We start from the raw sequence: 25342 nt of genomic DNA on the forward strand, positions 1-25342 counted from the left end.
AGCTCTATCAGTCAAACAGTTATTCCAGTATTGCTCTTCTGACCGTGGCATCTGACCTGGTTGCCATGTCAAGGTAAAAAACAAGAAAAGTCAGTGAATTGCTCCATGTTGCAGCGTTGCAGTTCTCAGAGACTGGCACATTCCCAAAGCAGGCAGAAAACGCTGCCTGTGCTCTGGTGGAGTGTCCCCCGGTGTTCAGACAGAGGCTCGCCAGCTGTCTGAACACGATGGCACACAAAAATGCTCCACAGATGGGTTGTCCTTTTGATAGGCTAGATATGGCCACAAAGAGCGAAAAGTTTGGTCCTGTTATGGTAAAAGAGCAAACTCTGGCCATACTCTTTCTCCCAGCATCAAGTGTGGTTTCAGGAAGACTTGCAAAGTAATTGGTTCAGGCTGAATTTTGAAACCATCTTAGGATGAAACTTAGAACATGGTCTCAACACCACCATGTTCCTATGGAAGGATGTGTAAGACAGATCAGCCTTGAGGGCTTGGAGCTCACTGACTCAATCAGAAAGACTTTCTTGATGGTCACTGGTGTACTGAGCGATCTGACAGCGGTGGAGGCTCTGTGAATTTTAGGAAGACAACATTGAGTTCCCACATGGGAGTTGGCTCTCTAACTGAAGGGAGATATGACGGAGGCCCTTAAGGTATTTTGTTACTGTCGCATGGGAAAATAGTATGACTCCACTGGAGTGTGACACACCATTATTACTGCAAGGTAAACCATGAGAGAGTTCAATGCTAGCCCACCATATTTCATGTGCAGTTTGTAGTCGAGCATTTTCAATATCAGAACCTCTACTGGGTCCAGATTGTGTTGGGCTGCCTATGTGGATATTTCCTCCCCATCCACTCATTTTGAAGAGTAGGTCTCTCTAGCAAAAGGTTTTATGCTTAGTCTGAGAATTTACTGAACCTGCAGAGAGCAGTCTGTCACTAGTGCTCAACCAGTCAACATTCAAGGCATCAGGTGCAATGACTGCAGATCTGACCTTGCTTATAGAGATATTATGTCTGGGCAGAATGGGAGGTGTATGTGAAGCCGCCTGGACATCTGCAACAGTCTGTCAGCCAGCCAAAACTGTCTCAGCCAGTAAGAGGTTATGGGGTAACAGAAGTTCATAGCCTTATCCAGCCTGATCTGAGATATTATCCTGGGGATCAAGGGATGCATTAGAGAAGGAAATGAGTCCTTGAGCCCACCCAAGGAAAAAGGTATCTAGCAAAGACCCAGGGCTCACACCTGCTCTGGAGCAGAAGTATGAGCATTTGGTGTTGTCCTCTGTGGCAAACAGATCTATTACTGGAGTCCCCACTGATGGAATACTGGCTCTAGGCCCGACTTCTGCAGCAGCCACTGGATGGTAGGTTACTGCAAGTCTGCTAGGTCACTGCTGATCCCTGGAATATGTACAGCCAATGTGGTTACTTTGTGTTGACGATAGCACATCCAAAGCCTGATGGCTTTTGACACGGTCTCCCACAGTATTCTTGCCAGCAAGTTAAAGAAGTATGGGCTGGATGAACGGACTAACAGGTGGATAGAAAGTTGGCTAGATTGTCGGGCTCAACGGGTAGTGATCAATGGCTCCATGTCTAGTTGGCAGTCGGTATCAAGTGGAGTGCCCCAGGGGTCGGTCCTGGGGCCGGTTTTGTTCAAGATCTTCATAAATGATCTGGAGGATGGTGTGGATTGCACTCTCAGCAAGTTTGCAGATGACACTAAACTGCGAGGAGTGGTAGATACGCTGGAGGATAGGGATAGGATACAGAGGGACTTACACAAATTGGAGGATTGGATCAAAAGAAATCTGATGAGGTTCAACAAGGACAAGTGCAGAGTCCTGCACTTAGGACGGAAGAATCCAATGCACCGCTACAGACTAGGGACCAAATGGCTCGGCAGCCTTTCTACAGAAAAGGACCTAGTGGTTACAGTGGACGAGAAGCTGGATATGAGTCAACAGTGTGCCCTTGTTGCCAAGGCGGCCAATGGCATTTTAGGATGTATAAGTAGGGGCATTGCCAGCAGATTGAGGGATGTGATCGTTCCCCTCTATTCGACATTGGTGAGGCCTCATCTGGAGTACTGTGTCCAGTTTTGGGCTCCACACTACAAGAAGGATGTGGAAAAATTGGAGAGAGTCCAGCGGAGGGCAACAAAAATGATTAGTGGACTGGAACACATGACTTACGAGGAGAGGCTGAGGGAACTGGGGATGTTTAGTCTTCGGAAGAGAAGAATGAGGTGGGATTTGATAGCTGCTTTCAACTACCTGAAAGGGGGTTCCAAAGAGGATGGATCTAGACTGTTTTCAGTGGTAGCAGATGACAGAACAAGGAGTAATGGTCTCAAGTTACAGTGGGGGAGATTTAGGTTGGATATTAGGAAAAACTTTTTCACTAGGAGGGTGGTGAAACACTGGAATGCGTTACCTAGGGAGGTGGTGGAATCTCCTTCCCTAGAAGTTTTTGAAGTCAGGCTTGACAAAGCCCTGGCTGGGATGATTTAGTTGGTGACTGGTCCTGCTTTGAGCAGGGGATTGGACTAGATGACCTTCTGAGGTCCCTTCCAACCCTGATATTCTATGATTCTATGATTCTAATACATGCACAGGTTAGACAATTAGTGTCAGAAAGAGGAGAATGTTTCGTGCTTAAGGAAAGTGTTATTTTCTGGATCTCTGAGCTCTATATAGAATGTTCACAGAAGGAATCAATTGGAAAGCTAGTTCTGTGCAACAGAGGGAAAAGGCTAGGCTTATCCATATGACTATCATAAACATACAGGCAGGGCACCCGAGCAATCATGGTGTTCACCACAGCAGTTGCCATTATAGGGCAAGTCAGGGGGGCAATCCTGTCTTCATCATTCCTGCACTAATGCAGGACCCATGCACACACCCGGGACTCACCTATCCGAGCCATGTGCTCTGCTTTCTTCACTTCCTGCTCCGCACGGGTCTTGAAGCGGTTTGAAGTGTATTTATACATCCTGTGATGAACAGAATTTATTCATTAGCGATCCCATCAGCCAGCTCAGGCACAACTATAAAAAGGCTACATGTAGCAGGAATGGCAAAACAGTCCACAGGTTATGCAATGTGCCAGAGGCCACCATCAGCCTTAATAACTATCTTGTCCGGAGACTAAAGGTCTCCGCATTCCCTTTTGGTGTGGAGAATGGAGATCCTTCATCCAGCCATTTCCCCACCGAACCCAGAGCCCCCTGACCAAGTTATGCTGACTTCTCAAGCAGTCCTCCCCCCGAAAGTTTGCATTTCATATGCTATTATATCATATTTAAAGTAGAGCTGGGCAAACATTGCAAACATGGAGGTTTGGGAACTTCAAACAAATTTCTGACCTGGCAAAACCAGAATTTGTGAACTTCATTTCTTGTCATTTAAATCCATCCCATTTGGCAACATGGTCCAGTGGCCAGGGCACAGGACTGGGAATCAAGAAAAAGGGTTCTATTCTTAGCTCTCCCACTGACTCACTTTCTGACCTGCAAAAATCTCTAAGGAGTCCATTTTCAAAATTAGTCACGGATTTTTGGCTTTTACCTAAGTTGATACCCCTTGGGTCTGGTTTTTAAGAGGTGCAGAGAACCCACAACTCCAAAGCCAATGGGAACTAGGGTTTCTCAGATGGCACCAAGACCACTGGCTACTTCTGAAAGTCTGGGTCTTAGCCTCTGTGCATCCTCCTCCCCACCTGCAGAATGGGGATAATACTACTGGCCTCCCTTGCACAGCACTTCTCATGCAAAACGAGAAATCAAAGCTAAGTATTTTATTATTATCACATTGCGATTCCATTTATAGAACAAAGCATGTTTTACTAGCTAGAGGGCAGCCTGTGCTTTGTATTAGTGACAGAACCCCCCCTTCCCCCCACACACATGGACCGGTGTGTGCGCCCTACATATGGCACAGATTCTCTTTTCATTAACACTCCTCCTACCTGATACTCTCTAAACTGAACACGAATGTAACAATTACAAAAACCTAGGGCTGGATGGGACCTTGAGAGCCCATCTAGTCCAACCCCCTTGGCTGAGGCAGGATTAAGTATACCTAAACCCATCCCTGACAGGTACTTATCCACCTTACGTTTAGAAAAAAGAAAAGGAGTACTTGTGGCACCTTAGAGACTAACCAATTTATCTGAGCATGAGCTTTCGTGAGCTACAGCTCACTTCATCGGATGCATACCGTGGAAACTGCAGCAGACTTTATATATACACAGAGAATATGAAACAATACCTCCTCCCACCCCACTGTCCTGCTGGTAATAGCTTATCTAAAGTGATCATCAGGTGGGCCATTTCCAGCACAAATCCAGGTTCTCTCACATCCCCCCAACCCCCATACACACACAAACTCACTCTCCTGCTGGTAATAGCTCATCCAAACTGACCACTCTCCAAATTTAAATCCAAGTTAAACCAGAACATCTGGGGGGGGGGGGGGGGGTAGGAAAAAACAAGAGGAAACAGGCTACCTTGCATAATGGCTTAGCCACTCCCAGGCTCTATTTAAGCCTAAATTAATAGTATCCAATTTGCAAATGAATTCCAATTCAGCAGTCTCTCGCCGGAGTCTGGATTTGAAGTTTTTTTGTTTTAAGATAGCGACCTTCATGTCTGTGATTGCGTGACCAGAGAGATCGAAGTGTTCTCCGACTGGTTCACGAATGCCATAATTCTTGACATCTGATTTGCATCCATCCATTCCCCTACGCAGAGATTGTCCAGCTTGACCAATGCACATGGCAGAGGGGCACCGCTGGCACATGATGGCATACACCACATTGTAACAGAACGCCACTAGCCGTCACCTTCAGCCCCCAACTAAAACCCCTCCAACGCATTATTAAGGATCTACAACCTATCCTAAAGGATGACCCAACACTCTCACAAATCTTGGGAGACAGGCCAGTCCTTGCCTACAGACAGCCCCGCAACCTGAAGCAAATACTCACCAACAACCACATACCACACAACAGAACCACTAACCCAGGAACTTATCCTTGCAACAAAGCCCGTTGCCAATTGTGCCCACATATCTATTCAGGGGACACCATCACAGGGCCTAGTAGCATCAGCCACACTGTCAGAGGCTCGTTCACCTGCACATCCACCAATGTGGTGTATGCCATCATGTGCCAGCGGTGCCCCTCTGCCATGTGCATTGGTCAAGCTGGACAATCTCTGCGTAGGGGAATGGATGGACGCAAATCAGATGTCAAGAATTATGGCATTCGTGAACCAGTCGGAGAACACTTCGATCTCTCTGGTCACGCAATCACAGACATGAAGGTCGCTATCTTAAAACAAAAAAAACTTCAAATCCAGACTCCGGCGAGAGACTGCTGAATTGGAATTCATTTGCAAATTGGATACTATTAATTTAGGCTTAAATAGAGCCTGGGAGTGGCTAAGCCATTATGCAAGGTAGCCTGTTTCCTCTTGTTTTTCCCTACCCGCCCCCCCAGATGTTCTGGTTTAACTTGGATTTAAACTTGGAGAGTGATCAGTTTGGATGAGCTATTACCAGCAGGAGAGTGAGTTTGTGTGTGTATGGGGGTTGGGGGGATGTGAGAAAACCTGGATTTGTGCAGGAAATAGCCCAACTTGATTATCATGCACATTGTGTAAAGAGTTGTCACTTTGGATGGGCTATCACCAGCAGGAGAGTGAATTTGTGTGGGGGAGTGGAGGGTGAGAAAACCTGGATTTGTGCTAGAAATGGCCCACCTGATGATCACTTTAGATAAGCTATTACCAGCAGGACAGTGGGGTGGGAGGAGGTATTGTTTCATATTCTCTGTGTATATATAAAGTCTGCTGCAGTTTCCACGGTATGCATCCGATGAAGTGAGCTGTAGCTCACGAAAGCTCATGCTCAAATAAATTGGTTAGTCTCTAAGGTGCCACAAGTACTCCTTTTCTTTTTGCGAATACAGACTAACACGGCTGTTACTCTGAAACCTTATTTTTAGAAGCCTCCAACAACAGGGATTCCAGAACCTCACTTGGAAGCCTATTCCAGTGCTTAACTATCCTTATAGTTACAAAGTTTTCCATTGTATCTAACCTAAATCTCCCTTGCTGCAGATTAAGTTGACTATTTCTTGTCCATTCTTCAGTGGACAGAGGATTGATCATTGTCCTCTTTATAACAGCTCTTAACATACCTGAAGACTTAACAGGTCCTCCCTCAGTCTTCTTTTTGCAAGACTAAACATGCCCAGTTATTTTTAACCTTTCCTCATAGGTCAAGTTTGTTAAGCCTTTTATCATTTTTGTTGGAGAGTCCAGAGGACAACAATTTGTCCACGTCTTTCCTAAGTGTGGCATCCAGAACTGGACACAATACTCTAGCTGAGACATCACCAGAGTTGAGTAGAGGAGAACAATTGCCTCCTGTCTTACCTATGATACTGCTGATAATACACTGCAGAATGACACAAGCCTTTTTTGCAATTGCATCACATTGTTGGCTCATATTCAATCTGTCATCCACTACAGCCCCCAGATCCTTGTTCCCCATGTTGTATTGGAGCATCTGATTTTTTCTTCCCAATTGCAGTAATCTGTACTTCATCGAATTTCATCTTATGGTATTCATTGTCAATGTCATTTTGAATTCTAATCACGTCCTTCCAACCGCAAGCTATCCCTCCCAGCTTGGTGTCATCTGTAAATTTTATAAACACACTCTCCACTCCATTATCTAAACCATTAACAAAAATATTGAATAGTACTGAACTCAGAACAGACTCCTGTGAAACCCCACTAAATAGATCCCCCCATTTTGACAGTGAACCGTTGATAACTACGAAGTACAATCTTTCAGCAGTTTTATACCCACCATATAGTAATTTCATCTAGACATTATTTCCCTACTTATCAGAATGTCACTTAGAAGTGTATGAAAAGCCCTTGTAACAGGGTCAGGCCAGATGGCTATAGGAGAGTAATAGAAGGCAGATATGTTAGCCCCAGGCTAAGTAGGTCCCTTTTCCCTGGGTAAGGTAACAGGGAAGGTTCCAGAACAATCAGGAACCTTCTGGAGACAATTAAGACAGGCTGATTCGAACACCTGCAGCCAATCAAGAAGCTGCTAGAATCAATTAAGGCAGGCTAATCAGGGCACCTGGGTTTTAAAGAGGAGCTCACTTCAGTTTGTGGTATGCGTGTGAGGAGCAGGGAGCAAGAGGCACTAGGAGCTGAGAGTGGGAACGCGGACTGTTGGAGGACTGAGGTGTACAAGCATTATCAGACACCAGGAGGAAGGTCCTTTGGTGAGGATAAAGAAGGTGTTGGGAGGAGGCCATGGGGAAGTAGCCCAGGGAGTTGTAGCTGTCGCACAGCTGTTCCAGGAGGCACTCTAGACAGCTGCATTCCACAGGGCCCTGGGCTGGAACCCGAGTAGAGGGCGGGCCCGGGTTCCCCCCAGTTCCTCCCAACTCCTGGTCAGACACAGGAGAAGTCGACCTGGACTGTGAATTCAGAAAAACAGCCAAGCTGAGGGCTGCCGTGAAGCTCCAAGGCGAGCAAATTGGCCAATAAGCACAAGACCCTCCAAGGTAGAGCAGGAACTTTGTCACAACTGGTGTTGGAAGTGGGATCTGGTGTCCACAGCGTGGCAGGAGGAGGAGGATGTTTGGAAGGGGAAAAAAAAAAAAAAAAAGAAGAGGGTCTATTTTTATTTTTTCTCACCACAATGGAGGAGGTAATGCGGGCACTGATACAAGCCACGGCTGCCCAGCAGCAGGCTACCCGTGTCCAGGCAGCCGCCCAATAGGAGGCCGTGCGGCTGCAGCAAGAGACTAATCGCCTGCTGATGGACCAGGCCGCTCAAGACCGGGCTATGTTGTGGGAACTGGTAAACCAGGTAAAGGCCCTTACAGAGCTGAACCGCGGCCATGATGGGACGCAGATCATGCGGGCCAGTAACTGGCTGCAGAAAATGACACGGGAGGATGATGTAGAGGCATACCTCCTGGCCTTTGAGAGGACAGCCCTGCGGGAGGCTTGGCCCCGAGAACAGTGGTCTGGCATCCTCGCTCCATTCCTGTGTGGGGAGGCCCAGAAGGCCTACTATGATTTGCCTGAAGAGGCTGCGGCAGACTACCCCCAGCTGAAAGCAGAGATCTTGGCCAGATCTGGGGTAACGACCGCAGTGCGGGCCCAATTATATGAGGTACCAGGAAAACAAAACCTCGCGGTCCCAATTATATGATCTCATCCATCTCGCATGAAAGTGGTTACGAACTGAGTCCCGGAGTCTGGAGAAGATACTAGAGGTTCTGGTCATCGACCGGTACATGAGAGGACTACTGCCAGACCTTCGCACCTGGGTAAGCCAGAACGAACCCTCCACCTATGACGAGGTTGTCGCGCTGGTAGAAAGGCGAAGGACGGCGTGGGAGCTGACCCGACCAATTAAGCAGCACCCCGGGTTAAACTAGCAGCACCTAGCCCTAGAGCTCAGGTGACTGGGCCACCAGGAGAGCCCAGGTGGAAAAAGAGAGGGGCTGAAGGCCCACCAGAAGCCACAAAGAGTCGGAGCACTAAGGGGGAAGAGGACTGTGATGTTAGACTACCCAAACCAAGAGACCGGGGGAATGCCTAGGACTCCATACAGACGTTACGCCTGTGGGGAGTGGGGGGACACAGCTGCACAGTGTCCCAGTACCGAGGAGCCTATGCAGTGTAACCTGGGGAACTGGGCAGACCCATGCTTCCTAATCCACCTTGTGGGGGTCTCACTAACCCCACATATGTACACTAGACCAGTGAAGCTAAATGGGGTAGAGACCACAGCACTGGTTGATTCGGGGAGTGCTGTCACGCTTCTCTCGGGGAAGCTCGTGAAGCGTAGTCAGCTGTTGTGGGCTAAGCTTACGGGGATAACATGCGTCCATGGGACAGTTGGTTATTACCCCACCATTCCAGTAAAAATCGAGATTCAGGGGAACACTACTGAGGTAGCAGCAGGTATAGTCCCTAAATTCCCATACCTGGTGCTCACAGGAAGAGACTTCCCAGGGTTTGGAGACTTACTCCCGGTAGGGGAATTGGAGAAAAGGGGAAGCCCTGAAAGTAGTGAGGCATCCACAGTAGACTGTCAACCCCCAACCTTCTCTGAAATACCCCAGATTTGTTCTCCACTCCCAGACAGCATAGAAAGATGAAAGGGAAAGCAGGGCAGCTAAGGCCTTGGGAACCTGAATACTGGCCCAAAGCCAGAGGGTCTGTCTCGTATGTAGGCGGACCCGAGAAGCTGAAAAGGAGGCCACCCAGGAGGGAGAAGCACCCGAGTCTGACCCACACCCTAACGCCTCTAAACCAGTAGATGCAACAGAGACTGGCCCCCTAGCTCTCTGGCAGATTAGCCCCAGGAGAGGAAATTTTGGACGGGACCAGGCTGAAGCCCCAAGGTACGACAACATTAGGAAGGAGGTGACCGAAATAGATGGGGTTCCCGTGGAAGGGAAAACCCAGGGACCAGGACCCTACTTCATAATGAAAAAGAATCTCTTATACCGGGTTGCACCAGTACAGGGGCAGAAGGTACAGCAGATCCTAGTACCTCAAACACCAGAATGCCGTATTAAGTCTGGCCCATCCTCATCTTTTGGGGGGGCATTTGGGGGTAGAGAAGACCCTGACACGGTCCTGCGACAATTCTTCTGGCCCGGAGCACATGAAGAAGTGCGGAGGTACTGTGTGTCCTGCCCGGAGTGTCAGCTGCACAGTCCTCGTCCCTACTTGAGGGCACCTTTAGTACCCCTTCCCATTAAAGAGGTCCCTTTCGAGCGAATAGCCATGGATCTTGTGGGACCCCAGGAGAAGACAGCCCGGGGCCACCAATATATACTTGTCGTTCTGGATTATGTTACTCACTATGCAGAAGCCGTCCCCCTGCGGAACACGGCCTCTAAAACGATAGCTAAAGAGTTGGTGGGGATCTTTGCCTGAGTGGGGCTACCAAAGGAGATATTAACAGACCAAGGTACCCCATTTTTGTTGAAGCTAATGAAGAACCTCTGTACGCTACTCCATATACATACCCTGAGAACTTCAGTCTATCATCTGCAGACCGATGGACTGTTAGAAAGGTTTAGCCGAACCCTCAAGGCAATGATAAGGAAAGTGGTAAGTCGAGATGGGAAGGATTGGGACACCCTACTACCCTACATTATTTTTGCAATCCGGGAGGTACCTCAGGCCTCAACTGGGTTTTCCCCCTTTGAATTATTATACGGACGCCACCACTGTGGCATATTAGATATCGCAAAAGGGAAATCTGGGAGGAGGAACCCAATGAGGGAAGAAATATAACTGACCATGTGTAGCAGATGTGAGAACGGATAGCCTGGGTCACCCCTATTGTACGGGAATATTTGGAAAAGGCGCAGGAGGCCCAGCGAACCCATTACAATCGCCAGGCAAAAGTCTGACAGTTCTAACCAGGGGATCGGGTGATGGTGTTGGTACCCATGGCAAAAAGCAAGCTTCTGGCCCAATGACAGGGGCCCTATGATGTGGTTGAACCTGTGGGAGAAGTAACTTACAAGATGCAGCAGCCAGGACGCCAGAAACAAATTTATCACATTAACCTCTTAAAGCCTTGGCACCAACGAGAGACGTGTGTAGTGGCCCAAGAGACCCCGCTCCAGGGAAATAACCTAAATGAGCAGATCAGGATATCCACTGATCTGACACCAAACCAGAAGAAGAAGGAGGTAACTGAGATGATCAACCGATACCAGGATGTGTTTTCAACCAAACCAGGTTGGACCACTGAAGCATATCACCACATTATCACAAACCCTGGCACAAAGGTAACTTTAAGGCACTATCTGGTCCCAGCGGCAAAAAGGGAGGAGATCAAGGCAGAGGTAAAAAGGATGTTGGAGCTGGGAGTCATCGAAGAGTCCCACAGTCAGTGGTAAAGCCCGATTGTGTTGGTGCCCAAACCCGATGGCACCACTAGGTTTTGTAATGACTTTCACTGGGCTGAATGAGATATCCAAATTCGATGCATATCCCATATCTATGAGTTAGCCGACTGCCTGGGCAATGCCCGATTTTTGACCACCCTTGATTTAACAAAGGGATACTAGCAGATTCCCCTTGCCAAAGATGCAAAAGAAAAGATGGCACTCTCAACACAAGAGGGTCTGTTTCAATATACTGTTCTTCCTTTTGGACTGCATGGAGCACCTGACACCTTCCAGCGTCTTATGGACAAGCTCCTACGGCCCCATACCAGTTATGCAGCAGCAAACCTGGATGATGTGATTATTCACACCCCCGACTGGGAAACCCACTTAGGAAAGGTGGAAGTGGTTCTGGACACGCTAAGATAGGCTGGCCTCACAGCCAACCCAGCCAAGTGTGCTATAGGGCTAGCCGAGGCTAAATACCTTGGCTACATTGTAGGAAGGGGCATGATCAAGCCTCAACTAAACAAACTAGAGGCTATCCAAAATTGGCCCCGGCCGAATTGGAAAAAGCAAGTCCGGGCATTCCTGGGTGTGTGGGGTACTACCGATAATTTATTCCCCATTTTGCTACCCGAGCAAGTCCCCTGACAGACCTGATAAAAGCCTGGGGTCCAGACATGGTGAAGTGGACAGATGCCACAGAGAAAGCATTCATGGATCTACGGACAGCCCTCTGCAGTAACCCCGTGCTTATAGCCCCAGACTTCAACAAAAAATTCGTTTTACAAACATCTGAAGGAGGATTGGGAGCTGTCCTATCGCAGATGGTCAGAGATGAAGAACACCCAATCCTCTACCTCAGCAGGAAACTCCTCCCAAGACAGCAGAAGTATGCCGTGGTTGAAAGAGAGTGCCTAGCTGCGAAACGGGCCATGGAAACACTATCTTATTATCTTCTGGGACGACAGTTTACCCTTGTGACCGACCATGCACCCCTCCAGTGGATGCAGTGAAATAAAGAGAAGAACGCAAGGGTGACCAGATGGTTCCTGTCCCTACAACCTTTCCAATTCACCATACAACACTAGGCTGGAAGCCACCATGGCAATGCAGATGGCTTGTCATGAGTACACTGCCTGACGTCCCAAGTTCCCCCCCCCCCCCCCCCCCCAGCACTACGGGGTGAGGCGATATGTGACAGGGTCAGGCCAGATGGCTATAGGAGAATAATAGAAGGCAGATATATTAGCCCCAGGCTAAGTAGGTCCCTTTTCCCTGGGTAAGGTAACAGGGAAGGTTCCAGAACAATCAGGAACCTTCTGGAGACAATTAAGACAGACAGGCTGATTAGAACACCTGCAGCCAATCAAGAAGCTGCTAGAATCAATTAAGGCAGGCTAATCAGGGCACCTGGGTTTTAAAATCAGGCAGGCTAATCAGGGCCCTGGGCTGGAACCTGGAGTAGAGGGCAGGCCCAGGTTCCCCTCAAATCCTCCCAACTCCTGGTCAGACCCAGGAGGAGTCTACTTGGACTGTGAATTCAGAAAAACGGCCAAGCTGAGGGCTGCCGTGAAGCACCAAGACGAGCAAATCCGCCAAGAAGCACAAGACCCACCAAGGTAGAGCAGGAACTTTGTCACACCTTACTAAAATCAAGATATATCATGTCAACAGCGTTCGCCCCAGTAACTAGGCCAGTAACTATCTAAGAAGGAAGTTAAACTGGTTTGGTATGATTTGTTCTTTGACAAATCCGAACCAGCTATTTCTTTATAACCCTATTTTCATCTAGGTGCTTACAAAATTATTGACTTATAATTTGTTCCAGTATCTTTCCAGGTATCAAAGTTAGGATGTCTGGTCTAAAATTCCCCAGGTGCTTTTTATTCCCCTTTTTAAAGATAGGGTCTACAATGTATCCTACATGTATCCAGCCGTCTGAGACCTCACCCATCCTCCATGAGTTCTCAAAGATAACTGCTGACAGTTTTGAGATTGCTTCAGCTGGTTCCTTAAGTGTCCCTGATGTGTATTCCAATTTGGAGTGTGTGCGCCCAGCGTGCTGGAACCTTTTGTCTAGCTATACCCACAAAGGGATGGCACTCTCGCCTCGTGGCTGTGGCTCTTCACTTGGCTATATCAGGCAGTGCCACCCCAACCTCCCTCAGTTCCTTTGCACTGAAAGTCTCATGCAGAGGGGGTGGGTTGTGGAATACATGCCTGCATCACATCTCAAAGAACCACAGTTACAGTAAGTAACCATTTCTTCTTCTTTGAGTAGATGCAGACATGTATTCCACTTAGATGACTCTCAAGTAGTACCCCAATCTGGAGGCAGGGCTTGGAGTCTTCTGGAATAGGGATCACAGAACTGCACTTCTGAGGCCTGCGTCTGCTCTGGACAATGCAGTAATAACATAATGGTCCGTAAACATATATGCAGCCAGCCTCCAAATGTCCAGTATGGAAAGGTCATTGAGGAATGCTATGAACGTCGCTTGCACCCTCATGGAGTGAGCCCATATCCTCTGAGGAGGCATAGCCAAAGCTATTTCATACGCAGTCTTGATACAAGATATTATCAATCTAGAGATGGTCTGAGCAGAGACTGCTTGCCCCTTCGTGCAGTCCGTATAGGGGACAAACAGGCAAGGTAAAGCATGAAACAATTTAAGTCCTGTCTAGACAAAATGTCAGACATCGCCAGACATCCCAGTTATGGAGAGGCTGTTCCTCAGGGGAAGAGGACCCGTGTTTTTCCCTAAGTTGCAAATTCAACTGAATCAGGTGGTGTAACTGAGATGCCACCTTAGACAAAAACTTTGGGTGCAGTTGAAGTGTCACTTTGTCCTTGGAGAACTGCGTGTAGGCTGGCTTGGCCATGAGCGCTTGCAATTCACACACCCTTCTTGCAGATGTGATAGCTATCAGGGACACAGTTTTCTGAGACAGGAGAGGCAGTGGACAGGACTTAAGAGGCTTGAATGACAGGCCCATGAGAACAGCCACAACCATATTTAGGTCCCAAAGGGGCACCGGTTTTCAGACTGGAGAATGAAAGCGGAGAAACCCTTTCCAAAATCCCGTCAACCATGGCACTGGAAAAAATGGACTTCTCTTGAACAGGGGGATGAAACGTTGATATTGCTGCCAAACACACTTAGTGAACTGACCACAAATTGACAAGACAGCCAGCAGCCAATGTAAGTAATGCAGTGTCTACACTGCGTTGCCCTAACTGCACCAACATACGCCCTATGCCTCTGGTAGAGGTGGAGTTATGATGTCAGTGTAGGAGGACACTTACATCAGTGGGAACAAGGCTAGAGTGTAGACATTGACATAATAATTAGTGTAGTGTAGTGACTAACTGTAGTGTAGACCAGCCCTTTGTTTTGTTTTCTCGCAAACAGGTTGCGCCCCCATGTTGCAAAGATGACCTGGAGGACACGCTCCTTCAGAAGTCACTTTTGGTTTAGGGAGAAGACCCTGTTGAGATGGCCGGTGAGATGATTTTGCACCCGTGGCCAGTGGACTGCTACCAGAGAGATGTCTTCTTCAGCGCAAAATTGCTACAGATTGGTCACCTCCAGGCAGAGTAACCTGGAATGTGCTCCCCCTTGTTTATTCACATAGTAGTAACATGCGAACCATTGAGTGTCTTATGCGGTCCCTGAAGGCACAACATACATTGTGGATGGCCCAAAGTTCCAACACGTTGATATGGAGTGAGGCTTCCTGTTCCAACAAGAGGCTCTGCAACCTCAACAAGTCCAGATGCGCCCCCCACAACCCAGAAGGGAAGTGTCAGTTGGAGATGGTCAAGCAAAGGGGACTCCTTGGCACACGTTGTGTGGGGACTCTCACTAAGGCAAAGAATCTAGGACTGGTGGATGCAGGTGAACCAAACTGTGCAGAGAATGCAGGGCAGGGTGGTAGACTGTCCTGAACCACATCTGAAGAGGGAGAAGGCATAGCCTGCAAAACTGGACCACTGGTGGACATGCGACCCAATAGGCTCAGACACATGGGGACTGTCGTGGAGGGCTGAGATTGCAGACTGAGGAAGAGCTGTTGCATTGCCTGGAATCAGTTGGTTGGCAGGAACGCCCTCTACCTCATGGAATCTAACAGGGCTCCAATGAACTCGATTTTTTGAGTGGGAGCTGAACAGGAGAACTGTATGCTGAAAGTGGCATTCTCCTACCACAAAACAAAAACTTCCTGTGACTCAGAAGAATTGCCACATGAGAGTAGATCCAGAGCAGCAAACCAGTCATTCTGAAACTGCACAGGGAAGATAGCTAATAGAGTGATCATGCGGAACTCACATACTTGATGGATTTGCTGAGGCTGCAAAGGTCAAGAATAGGTCTCCCCCCTGGCCTGGGATTTCAGTATCAAGAAGTACCAGAAGTAAAAGCTGTGGCCAGAGTGTTCTGGCCGAACTTCCTCCACCGCTTCCAACGTCAGAGAGCTGACCTGCTCGATGAGAGTGTTTTGTGAGAGGGGTCCCTGAAGAGGGATGGGGAGGGGTGCGAAAAGGGTCTGTGGAGAGGAACTGGATTATGTAGCCCGATATGAGTGTCTAGGACCCAGCTATCAGAAGTAATCAAGTCCCAAGCATTGTAAAAAAGTGGGCCAGCCTGTCCTCAAAGGGATGGAGGAACAGAGAGGGTGGGGGTAATGACTGGACCAGTGCTCTGGATAAAAAGAGTCAAAATGGGTACTCAGACAGCACCAGGGGGAGAGTGTGTTGAGTGCCCGAAGCCTGAGCCTGATTGCATCATCTCTTGGGATCTATCCCTTCTTCTAGGGTATTCCCACTGTTTCGGGGGAAAAGACTGCGCAAAGGAATGCTGCAGGCAATACTATTGCTGCACCCCATAGTGGTGTCTTTGTGCAGATAGCACGTACATGCCCAAGGATCTCACAGGAACCCAGGAACCCTTAAAGCAGCAGCATGACCCATCTGTCATGTCTGGGAATAAGACTCAGCTGTCAAAGGGCAAGTCCTCAGTGGTTTGCTGGATATCCAAAGCAATCCCAGGGTTTTGCAACCAAGAAGCCATCCTCATAGGTTCCGCTGAGGCCATCACCCTGGCGAAGGAGTCCACAAGGTTGAGGGTGGACTGCAGGGATGTTCTGGCTACCAAGCAGTCTTCCACAATGAATGCCCAAAACTCCTCACGTGAGGCCTTGAGCAAATGGTTGTTGAATTTAGACATGGCTGACAAATTGAGGAAATCATACTTGTACAGCAAAGCTTGTTGATCTATGATCCTCATCTGCAGGGATGATGAGGTATAGATCTTCCTGCCCAGAAGAACCAATCGCTTGGAGTCTCGGTCCTTGGGCATAGACTGGAACCTACTCTGCTGGAACCTCTTACCACCACGAAATTCAGGGCCCGAAGGGAATAGAACACCCCAAATCCTTGCATGCGAACAAAATAGCACTTTTTCATGCACTTAGTCAGGCCGGTGGTGTACTCCACAGGGCTTTCGCCAGCTCAAGGAGCACATCGCTGACTGGGAGGGCCACTCTCCCAGGGATGGCGAGCTGTAAAATGTCCACCGGTTTGGTGTGTTCTCTTGGAGAAACTCTTCCTGGATGCCCAGGGATGCAGCTACATAGCGTAAAAGGTCCTGATACACCTTGAAGTCTTCCGGAATAGAAGGGGAGGATGAATAAAGAAATATGGCATCATCTGGAGACAAGGACGAGAGTCTTGGCTGAGCCAGAACAGTCTCTCGTGCCCAGGAAGACAGACCCGGGAGGACCCCGGCAGCTCAGCAGAGGGGAAGACCATTGATACCTGGGTTTACAGCTAATCCACGTGACTTCAGCTTTGAACAGGACCAAGAGCAGGATCTCTGAAAGCAAGGAGCATCCCACCAAGTCCAAGGAGGCCACTGATACGGTGGCCAGTAGGAACCAAGACATGGACCTCTGTCTCAGCCACGGGGCACGTGCCAACTCTAGGAGTCATATTGGTCCATTGGCAGTCCCCAGAGTACATCGTGTAATGCAGAGTGGGAGGATAACGCCTCCAACTTGGAATCAGAGACCCAGGATCTTGGCGGCCTGGGAGGAGCGATGCCTAAGGGCGTCAACAGGCATTCTGATTCATCCATTGTCCAGAATGAGGTGGGAATTGGTGCCCCCAGTGATGGCAGTACTATTGGCACCAACCATGCTGGTGCCAAAGGCAGCGTCAGTCCCAGCGCAAACACCGGTACTGGAGTGCCCGAGTGCATCTATGTTGAGAGTGGTGTGAGCTGCCATGGGAGTATCTTTGGTGTTGACTGCAGCAGGTCCAAAGATAGTCCCCGTGCCGAGGTCCCCTGCACTGATTCCAATACTAGCTTCATGCCCATCACAGGAAGAGAAGCATCTAGGTACGGTGCCGAGAGGAACAAAGGTTCAGTGGCACGCTATATTGGAGGGGCTGCCAATGGCACAAGCCTTGGAAAACCCTGGACCAGCGGAGAGGATGGAAGGGAAAGGCAGAGCATGTCCGCCACAGCCTGATACAGTGACACAGTGCATAGTCAATACCAGCATTGCAGACGTCGATACCGGACTCAACAGACGCCCGGAGGCCAGAACCATAGTCAACAATATGGGATTTCTGCCCTTGCCACTTGGTTCTTGGGAAGAGTCAGAGGAACCTGCACCATCCTGCATGCCGGAACTGGTCCTGTGCTGGTCTGTGCTTTTTCTGGGGAGGCAGAGGAGTCTGCCCGCAACCTGGAGTGGTCCCCACTAGTCTTATGACATCTATTCCTCGGCGCCAACAATGGAGAACAGCTCCTCAACATCTTGGGAGAGTCGCCTGCCCCGGACCAAGAGGCAGCAGCACTCTCTGAACCCAAGGGTGATCTTCGACCCAAGTAGGGCCTCAGTACCGGATCAGGCTGAATGGCCTGTTCAATCAGGTGCTGCTTGAGATGAAGGTCCCACGCCAACTGAGTCCACTTCTTGAACAACCTACAGAACGGCCAATGCTTTTTAAGGTGGGTCTCACCAAGCCAAAGCAGGCACAGTGTGCGGGGGTTGTTGTTGGGGATCGTCCCTCCACATGAGGGACCACGGTGAGGGCATCAATGGGGAACACTATCGACGAACTACTAAAGATACAATAAACTAAGCTAAGACTAAATGCAAGGTTGTGCAACTACAACCATACAAAGCTCCGATTCCAGCTACAGGTGGTGAGAAAACATAGGGGTCAGGGCAGTGCCACCTCATATAGCCAGGGGAGGAGTCACAGTCATGAGCATCACCCCTCTACAGTTACTGCTACACAAAAGCCTCCAGCTCCAGCATGGTGGGCATGCACACACCTGAGTGGAATACATGCATCTACGCGAAGAACTACCAGCTCTACAGAACTCCTTTATCCCTTAGAACTAACAGGTAAGGTCCATGGAAAGAAAATTGAGTTTGCTAGAGTCTGCTTTTTTGAAATCCTTATTCTGCTTCTCTCACTCTTTCCCCTTTCCTTAGAATTATGAAATCTATAATTTCATGATCACTTTCACTCAAAAGGACTTCAACATCCATATTTACAACCAATTCCTCTTAGTCAGAATCAAGTCTAAAATGGCTGCCCTCCTGGCTACTTCCTCCATCTTCCAAAGGGTTTTTCCCCCCCTGCATTTGGTGAAAGAGGCTCATGGACATTAGAGACCAAGTACAGGATCTTGAGACCAGAGTGGCTGAACTGGAAGAACTAAGGGTGACAGAAAGATACACAGACAAGATGTTCTTGAACACAGCAGAACAATCCCACCCACAGTCTGATAGCTTCTGTGCTGTTCAAGAGGATGAAAGTCTCAGGGAAGGAGGAATATCATGCAGCAGCAGAGGGAACTGATCCCATAATTGGAACCATCCTTCCAGATGATGTCATGGTATCCTCTTGCGCTGAGGATTTCTCTCCAGGGGAGGGACCACCTCTTATTAGGAAGAGAGAAATAATAGTAATCAGAGAATCATAGGACTAGAAGTTACCTCAAGAGGTCATCCAGTCCAGTCCCCTGCACTCAAGACAAGACTAAGTATTATCTAAACCACCCCTAAAGGTGTGTGTCTAACCTGCTCTTAAAAATCTCCAATGATGGAGATTCCACAACCTCCCTCAGCAATTTATTCCAGTGTTTAACTACCCTGACAGTTAGGAAGTTTTTCCTAATGTCCAACCTAAACTGCCTTCCTGCAATTTAAGCCCATTGCTTCTTGTCCTATCCTGAGGTTAAGGAGAACAACTTTTGTCCCTCCTCCTTGTACCAACCTTTTATGTACTTGAAAACTTATGTCCCCTCTCAGTCTTCTCTTCTCCAGACTAAACAAACCCAAATTTTTTTCAATCTTCCTGCACTGGTCATGTTTTCTAGACCTTTAATCATTTTTGTTGCTCTTCTCTGGACTTTCTCCAATTTGTCCACATTTTTCCTGAAATTTGGTGCCCACAACTGGACACAATGCCCCAGTTGAGTCCTAATCAGTGCAGAGTAGAGCAGAAGAATTACTTCTTGTGTCTTGCTTACAAAACTCCTGCTAATACTTTCTAGAATGATGTTTGCTTTTTTTTTTTTTTTTTTGCAACACAGTGTTACACTGTTGACTCATATTTATCTTGTGAGCCACTATGACCCCCCAGATCCTTTTCTGTAGTACTCCTTCCTAGGCAGTCATTTCCCATTTTGTATGTGTGAAACTGATTGTTCCTCCCTAAGTGGAGCGCTTTGCATTTGTCCATTTCTCCAGTTTGTCCAAATTTTAATTCTCCAAAGCACCTGCAATTCCTCCCAGTTTGGTATCATCTGGGAATTTTACAAGTGTACTCTCTTCTATGCCATTATCTAAATCACTGATGAAGATATTGAACAGAACCGGACCCAGAACTGATCCCTGCAGGACTGCACTTGATAAGCCCTTACAGCTTGACTGTGAGCCACAGAGCCACAACTCTCTGGGAACAGTTTCCCCACCAGTCATGCACCGACCTTATAGTAGCTCCATCTAGACTGTATTTCCGTAGTATTTTTATGAGACAGTCATGCGGGACGGTTTCAAAAGCCTTACTAAAGTCAGATAGACCACTTCTACCACTTCCCGCATCTCCACAAGGCTCATTACCCTGTCAAAGAAAGCTATTAGCTTGGTTTGACACGAATTGTTCTTGACAAATCCATGCTGACTGTTACTTATCACCTTACTATCTTCTAGGTGTTTGCAAATTGATTGCTTAATGATTTGCTCCATCATCATTCTGGGTACAGAAGTTAAGCTAACTGGTTAATTCCCCGGATTTTCCTTATTTCCCTTTTTATAAATGGGCAAATATAGTGCCATTTTCCAGTTTTCTGGAATCTCTCCCGTCTCCCATGACTTTTCAAAGAGAGTCAATGGTTCAGATATCATCTCAGTCAGCTCCTTGAGTATTCTAGGATGCATTTCATCAGGCCCTGGTGATCTGAAGACATTTAACTTTAAGTAATTTTTAACTTGCTCTTTTCCTATTTCAGCCTCTGATCCTACCTCATTTTCACTGGCATTCACTATGTTCAATGTCTAACCGCTTCTAACCTTTTTGGTGAAAATTGAAACAAAAAGTAATTAACCATTTCTGCCATTTTCAGTTATTCTCCCCTCCCCCCCCATTAAGTAATGCGCCTCCCCTGTCCTTGGTCTCTCTCTTTCTTCTAATGTATTCATAGAATGTTTTCTTGTTACCCTTTATGTCTCTAGCTATTTTAATTTCATTCTGCGCTTTGGCCTTCCTAATTTTATCCCTACATACTTGTGTTATTTGTCTATATTCATCTTTTGTAATTTGACCTAGTTTCCACTTTTCATAGGATTTTTTTTTTTTTTTGGAGTTTGATGATTGATGATCTCCTGGTTAAGCCAGGATGCTCTGTCGCCATACTTCCTATTTTCCCTACGCAGTGGGATAGTTTGCTCTTGTGCCCTTAATAATGTCTCTTTGAAAAACTGGCAACTGTCTTCAATCATTTTCCCCCTTAGACTTGCTTCCCATGAGATCTTACCTACCAACTCCCTGAGTTTGCTAAAGCCTGCCTCCTTGAAATCCATTATCTTTATTGTGCTGGTTTCCCTCCTACCATTCCTTAGAATCATAAACTCTACCATTTCGTGATCACTTTCATCTGAGCTGCCTTCCACTTTCAAATTCTCAACCTGTTCCTCCCTATTTGTCAAAATGAAATCTACAACAGTCTCTCCCCTGGTAGCTTTCTCCACCTTCTGAAATACAAAGTTGTCTCCAATACATTCCAAGAACTTGTTGGATAATCTGTGCCCTGCGGTGTTATTTTCTCAACAGATTTCTGGGTAGCTGAAGTTCCCCATCACAACCAAGTCCTGGGCTTCGGATGATTTTGTTACTTGTTTAAAAAAAGCCTCCTCCACCTCTTCTTCCTGGCTAGGGGGTCTGTAGTACCATGATCTCACCCTTGTTTTTTACTCTTGATCTTTACCCAGAGACTTTCAATAAGTCTGTCTCCTATTTCCATCTCAACCCCAGTCCAAGTGTATACATTTTTAATATAGAAGGGAACACCTCCTCCCTTTTTCCCCTGCCTGTCCTTCTTGAGCAAACTGTACCCTTCTATACCAATATTCCAGTTATGTGTATTATTCCACCAAGTCTCTAGGATGCCAACTATGTCACAGTTGTGTTTATTAACTAGTATTTCAAGTTCCGCCTGCTTATCCCCCATACTTCTCGCATCAGTATACAGACATCTAAGATACTGATTTGATTTCCCCCCCCATGTTCTCTCGTCTCTCCCTTAACCCTGCTATAATGGCCCATGCTCCCCACAGATTCCGAACCTTCTCCCAGGTCTCCATGTTTTTGACTTGGATTGGGGGATTAGATTATTAGAAATAAAGATAGTTGGGTTTGTGATAACCGGGAGAACTGCATGGTAAACTCCCTGCCAGGTGAAAAGGTTGCAAACCTCTCAAGCCATCTGGACAGATGTACATGCAGTGCTGGGGAGGCTCATGGTATAGGTAGGTACCAATGACATATGGAAAATGTAGGAGGCCAAATTTAGGCTGCTAGACAAGAGATTAAAGTCCAGGACTGCCAGGATAGCATTTTCCAAAATTCTTCCAGTTCCAGCTGGATAGGGCCAGACGGACAGGCAGAACTGCAGGCTCTCAATGCATGGATGAGATGATGATGCTCAGAGGAGAGACTTAGGTTTATTGGGAACTGGGGAACATTTTGGGAAAGGAGGCACCTATACAGGAAGAATGGGCTCCACCGAAACCATAACGCTGGCATGTAGAATCAAAAAGGTCATAGAGGAGTTTTTAAACTAAGAGCTGGGGGAAAGCCAAAAAGTGTGGAGGAGCACATGGTTCAGACAGACACATCCCTTAGTGGAGGATTCATTAAAGAGAATACTCTATGTCCTAGTGAGGAAGAGAGGATAGAAGTGGATAAAATACACATAGGAACTGAAGAGAAATGGTCAAATGAAAAAGAGTGCTATTCAATTATATCACATGAAGGCAGACATCTGAATATTGACAAATTTTATAAATGTTTGTATACAAATGCAAGTAGTATAAATACTAAGAAGGATGAATCTGAGCGCCTGGTATTAAATTAGGCTCTAGGTGCCCCTAAACCTCCGACTGCTAGAAGCCGGGACTGGACAACAGGGGATGGATCACTTGATAAATTGCCCTGTTCTGTTAGTTCCTTCTGATGCGTGTAGCACCAGCCAAGGTCGGAAGGCAATATGGCCATTCTTATGTTCTTAAACAAAAAATTGCCCCCAATACACTCCAAGAACTTATTGGATATTTTGTGTTTTGACGTGTTACCTTTTCAATAGATGTCAGGATAAATAAAGTTCCCCACTATTACCATGTCTTGAGTTTTGGATATTTGTTATTTGTTTTAGAAATGCCTCATCCATGTCCTCCTCCTGATTTGGTGGTCTATAGTAGACCCCTACCATGACATCACCTTTTCCCCCCCATAGTCTGATTCCATGGATTTGGAAGTTGATGTCTGAGTGAGTTTAAAATGAGGAAAAACCAATTTTGCCCAGACATCATACAAAAGTTAAAACTGCTGTATCTTAAAAACATCACCACCACACACTTAGTGTTTCTAGACATTCGGCCTACTTTCATTTCCACGTGATATAATTTTCATAATACCCCAGGTGGGAATTTCCCAGCCATACCAAACTGGTTATTGCTGTCTGAAACAAAGTTGTGACATGGCCAAGAACATGACCTTCACTCCTTTGTATTCCCTGAAATGGAACTGAACCCCATGGGTTCCAGGTAGGATTTTCAGAAGCCTTGGCCTTTTCCTTGACTTTAATGGGAACAGAAGTAGGCAAACACTGATCACTATTGAAAATCTTGCTCCAGGACTTCAAATTAGCCACCGTCTCTTGATTTTTATGGCTTCTACAGGGTCTTATACATGGCAAACACACCCAGCAAGCTACCAGGGATATAATGGGACCACAGGGGCCTTGCGGGTCAACATGGTCCCCTAAGTCATGGCTCCTACCTGGGCTTGTAGAGGCAGCAGGAAAGTCGCTTGGTTTGCACTTTGTGTCCATGGATGAAGATCCTCATTCTGGGATCAATATAAAGGACAGCAGCATAGGCACGGAAGGAGCGACGCTCCGGCTTCCTGCAAGAGGAGGGAGCTTACAGAAACGAGATAGTCTAGTCAAACCCAAGCAGTGCCCTCTACTCCACTTACCAGAGAAGACAGCCCATCCTACCCAGCCCTGAGCAGCACCCCAACACTCTCCCCATACCAAGTTTATGACTTGGTATGGGGAGAGTGTTGGGGTGCTGCTCAGGGTTTGGATAGGATCTATTTCGTTGGTTTAGGACCAATTTGTTTATTTTCTTGCTATAAACCAGCTTGAAGGGTGGACAAAACAGCCTACCTGGCTCGTGTCTGCATTCCACCATGATGAACCACCCTGAGCACTGTCCCAGGTTCCCCTTCACTGAGAAAGCCTTTGCCCATCCATATCAGTCTCCCCTTTACTGAGCAAAGAGCTCTAACTGTGCGTGTCCGACCAGTGAACCAGACTCCCTTACACTGAACAGACGGTTCACATCCCAAAAAGGCTCCACCCGCAGTCCTTTGAACAGAGAACCCAACATTCAAATCCAGTCCTACTGCCCCCTCATCTTGGTTAGGCAGCTAGCCTCACCTGAACTCCATGTCTGGTCACAATGTAGGTGTAGCCACCCAACTCACTCACACTCAAACAGTTCGGGGGGGGGGGGGGGGAAGGGGAGGGCTAGAGATTTGCCTTCCGTCCCAGTAATCCCTTCTTTCAAATGATTATAAAACTCACTCTGTACCCCAGGTCCCTCCCTCCCCACATCTGAATTAATCAAGTATCAGTGCCACATTTGCTAATGTGCTATTGTCCTCTTTGGGCATCCAAAGCACAAGAATAACTTACATGAGCTGTTAAGTGCATCTAAGATGCATGGCTGCATAGCAGCCTATTAAGCACCACACAGGCAGGCGCTCAGGGCTGTGGCAGAGAGAGATGCCTTTCCACCAGCCCCGGACCTGCTGCAGCTGGAGCAGAGGCGTCCCTCCCCAAGCCCGGCCCCACCCTGGGGAAAGGCGCCCCTGCCCCAACCTGCCGCAGCTAGGGGAGAGGCGCTCCTCCCCCGGCCCCGGCCCCAACCCAACCCAGCTGCGGCACCTCTCCCCCCACAGCCCAATATGGGGAGAGAGAGTTGGGGGGAGTCCTCTCCCCCTACCACAGCCCCAGGACAGCCTGCACCCCAAACCCCTCAACCCCGGCCCCACCCCAGAGCCCACACTCCCAGCTGGAGCCCTCTCCCACCCCCATACCCCAACCCTCTACTCCAGCCTTGAGCCCCCTCCCACACGCCGAATCCCTCCACTCCACCCCCACCCAATGAATTTCATTCTGCACATTCTTGGACAAAATTAGAGGGAACACTGAGCAGGAGAGCCAAGGAAAGTCTGAAATCCCAACCTGATGCACTCCAAAATGCAGAATTCTCATCAACTCACCACATAAACAGGACACATCAACCTACAACCACCACAAGCCATTCATACAGACAACCCCAGCATCTGTTGCACTTACGTTCCTTCAGGGGGTGTTTCTGCCATCTGGATATCTCGGGGGTCGGAGGTCACATCCAGCTCTGGCTCCCCATTATCCATCAGTTTGAGATTAAAGATAATCACCAAGGTCCCTGAGTAGGTGACAAACTTGAGGTTAGCTCCATCTAATGCCATCCAAATTTCTTCTCCTGTTTCATCTCCAATTGCCACATG

At 47.7% G+C, this 25342-nt stretch overlaps 1 protein-coding gene across 2 annotated transcripts in view; it reads right to left on the reverse strand.

The window, feature by feature from the left end:
* Nucleotides 1-25342, reverse strand: part of MORC2 (MORC family CW-type zinc finger 2) — a 111951-nt gene that overhangs the window by 51526 nt on the left and 35083 nt on the right. For both annotated transcript variants that reach the window (XM_084649143.1, XM_084649142.1), the window contains exons 8-10: nt 25149-25260; nt 23561-23686; nt 2925-3004 (exon numbers count right to left, since the gene is read on the reverse strand). In XM_084649143.1, coding sequence (XP_084505269.1) covers nt 2925-3004; nt 23561-23686; nt 25149-25260 — 318 coding nt within the window. The remainder of the gene's footprint in view (nt 1-2924; nt 3005-23560; nt 23687-25148; nt 25261-25342) is intronic.

This window comes from Lepidochelys olivacea (assembly GCF_965140295.1).
Source record: "Lepidochelys olivacea isolate rLepOli2 genome assembly, chromosome: 15".
Lineage (NCBI taxonomy): Eukaryota > Metazoa > Chordata > Testudines > Cheloniidae > Lepidochelys > Lepidochelys olivacea.